This window comes from Lagenorhynchus albirostris, chromosome 15 (assembly GCF_949774975.1).
Source record: "Lagenorhynchus albirostris chromosome 15, mLagAlb1.1, whole genome shotgun sequence".
Lineage (NCBI taxonomy): Eukaryota > Metazoa > Chordata > Mammalia > Artiodactyla > Delphinidae > Lagenorhynchus > Lagenorhynchus albirostris.
The window spans coordinates 22,694,884-22,704,427 of record NC_083109.1 but is presented as its reverse complement, the minus strand read 5'-3'; the positions used below and the strand labels follow the sequence as shown (position 1 = coordinate 22,704,427).

General features: G+C 41.1%; 1 protein-coding gene across 7 annotated transcripts in view; it reads right to left on the bottom strand.

The window, feature by feature from the left end:
• The window catches only part of NDRG3 (NDRG family member 3), an 85,703-nt gene that overhangs the window by 62,115 nt on the left and 14,044 nt on the right, over positions 1–9,544 (bottom strand). For 4 of the 7 annotated variants that reach the window (XM_060122766.1, XM_060122771.1, XM_060122772.1 and 1 more), the window contains exon 2: positions 1,947–2,048. In XM_060122766.1, the coding sequence (XP_059978749.1) occupies positions 1,947–2,003 (57 nt within the window). In that variant the 5' untranslated portion in view covers positions 2,004–2,048. Of the gene's footprint in view, positions 1–1,946; positions 2,049–2,516; positions 2,546–2,923; positions 3,066–3,258; positions 3,395–9,544 lie in introns of those variants that run through there. The other 3 variants (XM_060122768.1, XM_060122767.1, XM_060122769.1) reach the window with 3 other exon arrangements.

Here is a 9,544-nt window from a genome sequence, read left to right as displayed (position 1 = left end):
GGGGACACAATTCTGTTCAGAGAACTTGGGCACACATCAGACATAGCTGAGGAATCACTATGGCCTCAGAGATGAGGACCCAGATGTTAATTCAATGCTTTTCTGTGGTTATGGCCACCAAATCTTTTCTTTTCCAGCTGCCTTCTCTACGAGGTATCCAGTCAATTAACTCCTGCAACTCTTTTTCTTTTTCGGCCACGCTGCACAGCATGCAGGATCTTAGTTCCCCGACCAGGGATCGAACCCGCACCCCCTGCAGTGGAAGTGCAGAGTCTTAACCACTGGACCGCCAGGGAAGTCTCTCCTGCAACTCTTCATGGAGGTGTCTCAGGCATCCTGTGGACTTCCGGGGTCAACGAAGAATCCTCCTCTTATCTGTGTCCTAGTCCTCAAATGTCTGAGATCCATCAGGTCATGGGTTTCCAACATTGTCTAATCACAATCACTGTAGGAGTGGTTCTCAATTTTGGAAGCTGTTAAAAAAGTTCACCCCAGACCAGTTCAATTAGAACCTCTGGAGGTAGGACTTAGGCATCGGTCATTTTTAAATCTCCCCAAGTAATTCCAATAAGCTGCCAGGGTTGAGGACCACTGATTATAGAGAAGTGTGTGTGTCTTGTCCCCCTCCCCTCAGATTCCAATTTAGTTGTTCTAGAGTGGGGCCCAGGACTTCGTATTTTTAAGCAACTCCCCAGCTGATTCTGACTATCAGCCAGGTTTAGGATAGGTTACTACCTTCCTGAAGCTAAACTGCCTACCCCCACTTGCCCTGTAACGATTCATTTCTGTGGCTATACATAAGCTTTACAGTTGCAGATTTTATTTCCTTCCTCCTCTTTGTAGCAAATCATTTTGGGGACAGCTCTTCACATGCACCAAAAGACACTGCTTAAAGGAGAGAGTTTTCTGAAAACATGAAGGGAAGCAGCAGAAGAAACCAAATGGGGGTTTTAAAAAAGTGTGCAGCTTGCCAAGGGAGAGAGCAAGAAATCTGGTGAAAGATAAAGGAAGGAGTGGGAGTGGGGTTGGAGATGAGGTCACAGGGAGGAAAAACGGGGTTGACAGGTTTCAACAGCAAATTAACGAACACACAGTAAGTCAACGGCCCCAGAAGTTGTAGGTGAAGGGCCTTGCTTTGGGCAAAAGAGATAACAGGCAACAGCATCTTCTGGTATAGCCCCTGCCTCCATCCTGACCTCACCCATCTTCACCCTTACTCTCCAACAATACTTCCCTCAGGAAAGGATACCATGGACTCAACCACACCAAGCTAGAACAGTATTTTAATAGGGGACCATGACAATAAACCAAAAGAATAGGGCTGAAAAGACAGAATTTCAGGCGCATTTACTGAATGGAGAGGGAGAGGAGAGCAGATAAGCCTTTCTTAGCTTTTTGGTAACTCCCACCATCACAGCACTCTTTACTTGCTGAATCCTGGTGGCTATTAACTATGATGCTTATTGTGTAGTTCTCTGACACGAACATAAAAATGAGGTGTATTACCAACATCCAGGCATCCCTGATGAAAACCTCAACGTAGACAGAAAGGTCACATCACAGACTTGACAAATTTTAAAGAGAGCACTGCAGCCTGTGTACATCACCAGCCATGGATGTTAAGTTTTCCTTACAGAAATTGAAAGTCAAGACACTTGGATTCCAAGTCAAACCCACTCTCACACTCTCTGCTTAACATCTCTATCTGTAAAACAAGAAAATTCCAAGGATAACTTGATTGAATTTGGCCAGTGGAAACAAAAGTAGGAAGAAAGGGAGGCAAGACATCAAGAAGAAGGTTAAGCAATATATTTTTTAAAGTATTCTCTCCATAGAAAGTCAAGTTAAATATGTTTTGAGTTAGTTACTATTTAGATAACATAGAAAATGATCTAATCACAGAAGAAAAGACTTACATATATTTTAGTGACAACAGCAGTCTTTACCTTATCATTTAGAAGTGGTTTGATCTCTGTAAGTTGAACATCCTGAAGTTCATCCATGAGGACAGATTAGAGTAGAGGATTCTCAAGAATAAATCAGTAACTCTGAAACAGAAGAGAAGTGAAGCAAAAAGCTTAAACCAGGAGCTGGAAACATAACAGTCACACTACATCCATTCATTCAAATATTAGAGCTTAGTACGTGTCATGCATGGCTCAGGGTGCTGAAGACACATTAGACTAGACGCTTAGGGCAAACAGACTCTAAAGTGGCCTCCGTGATCTCTGTACCTCCTAGCATTCACACCCATGCATAATTTCCCACCCCACCAATTGAGTGTGGGTGGGACCCATGGCTTGCTTTTAGCCATTAGAATATGGCAAAAGTGATGGAATGTACATGAGTATCTGTGTATGATTACATTACAAAAATATTTAACATCTGTCTTGTGGAGAGACACACTTTCCCCTGCTGGTTTTGAAGAAGCAAGTTGGCGTGTTGTGAGAGGGCCATGCGGTAAGAAACAGCCTCCAGCCAAAAGAGCAAGAAACTGGGATGCTCAGTCCAACCACCTGCAAGGAACTGACAGCTGCCAACAACCATATGGGCCTGGAAGTGGATCCTTCCCCAGTCGAGCCTCAGATGAGAAGCCAGCCCTGACCGGAACCTTGCCTGCAGCCTTGCAGAGGACCCAGTCAACCCAGCTGGAATCCCAACCCCCTGAAACTGAGATGATAAATGTGTGTTGTTTTAAACCACTAAGGTTGCAGTAATATTTTTATGCAGCAACAGATACTTAATACAATAGCCTTTGCCCTCGTGGAAAATCCATTTTAGTTACTTTGCATAAGTAAGAGAACAACACTGCTCACAGTTACACTTCAGAAAGCAACAGTTTGGAGGGTGGATTAAGGGAGAACAAAAATTGAAGGTTAATGCTGTAGCCTAGGATAAACAGATAAACCAAGGCTAAGCTCACCAGCCTTCACCTGGGGAACCAAAGCAGTAGATGGAGAGTATGGTAGCCAGCCTCCACCATGGCCTCCAATGAGCCCAAGGGTCCTTGACTCCTGATATCTGCACTCATGTGTAATCTCCCATCCAAAAACATCAGGGATGGCCTGAGTAAGTAATAGAATATGGCAGAAGCAACAGTATGTGACTTCTGAAGCGACAATATAAAAGGCATTATAATTTCTGTTTCAAGGCACTGTAGTCTTGATTCATCAGCTCTGGGGGAAGCCAGTCACCATATAGTGAGGACATTCAAATAGCCCTCTGGGGAAGAGAACCAACTTGTCAGAACCAACCTACCAGCCATGTGAGTGAGCCACCTCGCAAATGGATCCTCCAGCCACAGTCAAGACGGCAGATGACTGCAGCCCTGGAGACATCTGACTGCAACCTCAGGAGAGATCCTGAGCTGCCCTGCCCAGCCTGCTCCCCAATTCCTGACCCAGGACCATGAGACATAATATATAACTTTGCTTTGGAGTGATTTATTACACAGCAATAGATAACTAACACAAAGAGGGAGAAGTTAGGGAAAGCTGGAATAGAGAGGCAGAGCCTCCGTCCTACTGTACAGGAAGCCATGGGCAGAGGCTGCAGATACTGGATACCGCATGCAAGTGATTCCCACCCAGACTCCAAAGCTCTAGGCTTCATCTCCTCTGCCTTGGCCCTGCAGGAAAAATGCTAAATTCATGAGTTGGGAATTCAGACATTCAACAACCATTTATTGAGTACTCACTGTGCAAAGCATTATGGACGATATAAGGAAGGTCCCTGCCTTCCAGGAGCTTACTAAAGAGTAGAGACGACAGCTATCTATAAAGCTAACTACAAAATGAGAAGTAAGAAGAAGAGCCAGAGGAGTTCAAAGGAGGAGCAATTACTTCTGATTGGTGGGAATCCTTCACAAGATACTACTTTATTATATTAATCCACTTTTCTGTTTTTCCCTCCAGAGGTAGGAGGTATGGCTTTGACTTGGTTAGCTATAGAGAGGGTATGTGTTCCAGGCAAACTCTTAACTATTAATGACCAATACACCAAAATAAACCCTGCTCTCAACTATGACTACATTAAGGCTGACTAACAAAACCTCTTCTACCATTACTCTGAAGAACCCAGAGGGTGCCAACAGGGACCACTGCTCAAACTATGGACCCCACCTGCCAACATGAGGACCCCAAACATTTGTGCCAGTTAGACAGCACAAGCCCGATATTAACCCCCCTGTAGGACGTGGTTCTTTTCTCAGATCCCAGGTATTCTATAAACTTGATTGAGCTACTGAATGCCCAGAAACTGAATTTTTATTTTATTTTATTTTCATTGTCAGTCACACTTCAAAACGGGATGAGACGGCTTGAACGTTTGATCACCAATTTCCGCCAGCATCTAAAATTTCTCTTTTATAGTCCCCACTTCAACCCAGTTAACTCCCAAAATATTGGCCTAACTGGGACCTACTCACTCTGTTTTTTAATCACACTATAAATTGTGGCTACTTTTCATTTGGATTTCACTACTTATCAGTAATTTAAAATGGCAATTTCAAACTTCTTCTTCCTATTTAAAAGTAATGTGGGCTCACTTTAGAAAATGCGGAAACCATGGAATAATGAAAAGATGTTTTACTCACAGCCCTTCCTTCTAAAAACCACCACTGTTAACATTTTAGTCTATTTCCATTTTCCCCTCATGTAAAATGGTGATTTCCTGCAACTGTTTTTCCAACCCACCTCTTTATTCCTTACTTTAATTCACTCATGTGAAAGCAGGGCACCGCAAGATGTTAATTTTTCAAATGTGACTCCATGGGGGCAGGCCTGTCAAGGAGCCTCAGGGACAGAGGGAAGCCTGCGGCGCCTCCAAAGTGACGCATTCACCTAGTGTTCCCATGCATTATTTAAAGATGAAGAAATACGCAGCGTGTGCCAGGACAAACACTTAAGCAAGGGCACAAATTAAGTGAGAAGGTTGTCCCTGTCATCCAGGCACAATGCAGTCAAGGCAGGACACTGTGACTTAGGAACTGGCAACAGGACAGTAGATGTTCACCTTCCACATCACAGGGGACCCAACATGCTCTTCCAGAGACTCAGAGGAGACTCAATTTTTGCTCAGTTCTCACTGCCCTTGAACCCTTGCCAATGAGCAGTTTTATAACACCTATAAGAAAACTAAGATCACATGGTGGAAAACTCCATCTCCAGATCCCTCAGCTCCACAGACTGGCTCCCTCCTGGGGATCTAAGGCCTGCAGTGCCCTCATCTGCACAAATGACATGGCTGCCAGTTCCCATCCTGGAACTAAGAGCTATTAATATTTTTAAGAGGCTAGTAGGGATTTTATAAACTGTAGTAGATAAGAACTCTTTTCCAGTTTTATGAGATAGAGGGGAGAGTGACAAGTTAAAAACAGCCATCCTCAAACTGAGGAAGCAAACCCCGTATCAAAAGGCTAGAAAGGGAACGAGGAAAAGTATACTGTGCCAGAAATTATAACCTAAAGACATTATGTTTAACTCTCCTCCTCCCAGAAGTTATGTTTAACACTCCTCCCAAGCAGATAGCTTCATTTCTTACTTTATAAGCAAAAAACTTAGGCTTAGAGAAGTTAAGTGACTTTTCCAATATCCACATCTAAGGAAGTAACAAGGCAAGGATTTAAAAACCTTTGCTTTTCCCACTACACCATAATGTCTACGCCAGACCCCCATCTACTGGTTGTAGGACCCTGGGCAGGTTTCCTCCACTCTCCCCACAGAGGCACCTCCTTGAAATAAAGGTGACAGAAACTCAGAGCAATCCTATACCACCAATGACTCAGATGCCTCAGACTGAAGGTTTGAGTCATCACACCAGGACAAGAACTCTCATTATCTCAGTAGTTAGCTGAGGACAAGGAGAACAAGAAATGAGTAGGGAAAAGTGAAGCAAAATCCCAGCTATTACTTGGTACCCAGTTTCTGAAAAGAGGGCTATTTCTTGCTTGTTTTCAGTATTATGAGCCTCAAACTTTAATGTACAATCAATCACCTGGGGATCTTGTTTAGGATCTCAGGTATAATCAGTTTTGAGCAATGACAGTCCAATATATGACCTCATCAGCTGAGGAGAAGTGGGGATCATCTGAGGTGAAGGTGAAGAAATGAAGGGCTTGATTATTAGCAACAATCCTTAATAGAGACGATGAGGGCAGGGTAGAGAGAGACTCTGTTAATCTAATTTCATCCTGCCTTCAACCAAAAATGATTTCAATAAATTAGATGGGATTTTTAAAATATTCAACAGGCCAGACCAACTAGAGGGAGAATACATTGGAGAAAGAGAGAAGATTGCTGCAGAAATACAGCTGAAAGATGACAAGAGTCTGACCATGCTATTGGAATCACAGAGATAAAAAGGGAGATAGCCTCATTCACCAGAGGGCAGAGAGCAGAAGCAAGAAGAACTAAAATTCTGCACCCAGTGGAAGGAAAACCACATTCACAGAAAGATAGACAAGATGAAAAGGCAGAGGACTTTGTACCAGATGAAGGAACAAGATAAAACCCCAGAAAAACAACTAAATGAAGTGGAGACAGGCAAAATTCCAGAAAAAGAATTCAGAATAATGATAGTGAAGATGATCCAGGACCTCGGAAAAAGAATGGAGGCAAAGATCGAGAAGACGCAAGAAATGTTTAACAAAGACCTAGAAGAATTAAAGAACAAAGACCTAGAAGAGTTAAAGAACAAACAAACAGAGATGAACAATACAATAACTGAAATGAAAACTACACTAGAAGGAATCAATAGCAGCATAACTGAGGCAGAAGAACGGATAAGTGACCTGGAAGACAGAATGGTGGAATTCACTGCTGCGGAACAGAATAAAGAAAAAAGAATGAAAAGAAATGAAGACAGACTATGAGACCTCTGGGACAACATTAAATGCAACAACATTTGCATTACAGGGGCGCCAGAGGAGAAGAAAGAGAGAAAGGACCCAAGAAAATATTTGAAGAGATTATAGTCGAAAACGTCCCTAACACGGGAAAGGAAACAGCCATCCAAGTCCAGGAAGCACAGAGAGTCCCATACAGGATAAATCCAAGGAGAAACATGTTGAGACACATAGTAATCAAATAGGCAAAAATTAAAGACAAAGAAAAATTATTGAAAGCAGCAAGGGAAAAACGACAAATAACATACAAGGGAACTCCCATAAGGTTAACAGCTGGTTTCTCAGCAGAAACTCTACAAGCCAGAAGGGAGTGCCATGATATACTTCAAGTGATGAAAGGGAAGAACCTACAACCAAGATTACTCTACCCGGCAAGGATCTCATTCAGATTCGATGGAGAAATCCAAAGCTTTACAGACAAGCAAAAGCTAAGAGAATTCAACACCACCAAACCAGCTCTACAACAAATGCTAAAGGAACTTCCCTAAGTGGGAAACACAAGAGAAGAAAAGGACCTACAAAAACAAACCTAGAACAATTAAGAAAATGGTCATAGGAACATACATATTGATAATTACCTTAAATGTGCATGGATTAAATGCTCCAACCAAAAGACTCAGGCTAGCTGAATGGATACAAACACAAGACCCATATAATGCTGTCTACAAGAGACCCACTTCAGACCTAGGGACACATGCAGACTGAAAGTGAGGGGATGGAAAAAGATATTCCATGCAAATGGAAATCAAAAGAAAGCTGGAGTAGCAATACTCATATGAGATAAAACAGACTTTAAAATAAAGAATGTTACAAGAGACAAGGAAGGACACTACATAATGATCAAGGGATCAATCCAAGAAGATATAACAATTATAAATATATATGCACTCAACATAGGAGCACCTCAATACATAAGGCAACTGCTAACAGCTATAAAAGAGGAAATAGACAGAAACACAGTAATAGTGGGGGACTTCAACACTTCACTTACACCAATGGACAGATCATCGAAACAGAAAATTAATAAGGAAACACAAGCTTTAAATGACACAATAGACCAGGTAGATTTAATTGATATTTATAGGACATTCTACCCCAAAACAGCAGATTACACTTTCTTCTCAAGTGCACAGGGAACATTCTCCAGGATAGATCACATCTTGGATCACAAATCAAGCCTCAGTAAACTTAAGAAAATTGAAATCATATCAAGCATCTTTTCTGACCACAACACTATGAGATTAGAAATCAATTACAGGGAAAAAAATGTAAAAAACACAAACACATGGAGGCTAAACAATACGTTACTAAATAACCAAGAGATCACTGAAGAAATCAAAGAGGAAATAAAAAAATACCTAGAGATAAATGACAATGAAAACACGATGATCCAAAACCTATGGGATGCAGCAAAAGCAGTTCTAAGAGGGAAGTTTATAGCTGTACAAGCCTACCTCAAGAAACAAGAAGAATCTCAAATAAACAATCTAACGTTACACCTAAAGGAACTAGAGAACGAAGAACAAACAAAACCCAAAGTTAGCAGAAGGAAAGAAATCATAAAGATCAGAGCAGAAATAAATGAAATAGAAACAAAGAAAACAATAGCAAAGAACAATAAAACTAAAAGCTGGTTCTTTGAGAAGATAAACAAAATTGATAAACCATTAGCCAGACTCATCAAGAAGAAGAGGGAGAGGACTCAAATCAATAAAATTAGAAATGAAAATGGAGAAGTTACAACAGACACCACAGAAATACAAAGCATCCTAAGAGACTACTACAAGCAACTCTATGCCAATAAAATGGACAGTCTGGAAGAAATGGACAAATTCTTAGAAAGGTATAACCTTCCAAGACTGAACCAGGAAGAAACAGAAAATATGAAAAGACCAATCACAAGTAATGAATTGAAACTATGATGAAAAATCTTCCAACAAACAAAAGTACAGGACCAGATGGTTTCACAGGTGAATTCTATCAAATATTTAGAGAAGAGCTAACACCCACCCTTCTCAAACTCTTCCAAAAACTTGCAGAGGAAGGAAAACTCCCAAACTCACTCTACGAGGCCACCATCCCACTGATACCAAAACCAGACAAAGATACTACAAAAAAAAGAAAATTACAGACCAATATCACTGATGAATATAGATGCAGAAATCCTCAACAAAATAGTAGCAAACAGAATCCAACAACACATTAAAAGGATCATACACCATGGTCAAGTGCGAATTATCCCAGGGATGCAAGGATTCTTCAATATACGTAAATCAATCAATGTGATCAATCATATTAACAAATTGAAGAATAAAAACCATATGATCATCTCAATAGATGCAGAAAAAGCTTTTCACAAAATTCAACACCCACTTACGATAAAAACTCTCCAGAAAGTGGGCATAGAGGGAAACTACCTCAACATAATAAAGGCCATATACGACAAACCCACAGCAAACATCATTCTCAATGGTGAAAAACTAAAAGCATTTCTCTAAGATCAGGAATGAGACAAGGATGTCCACTCTCACCACTAGTATTCAACATAGTTTTGGAAGTCCTAGCCACAGCAATCAGAGAAGAAAAAGAAATAAAAGGAATACAAATTGGAAAAGAAGAAGTAAAACTGTCACTGTTTGC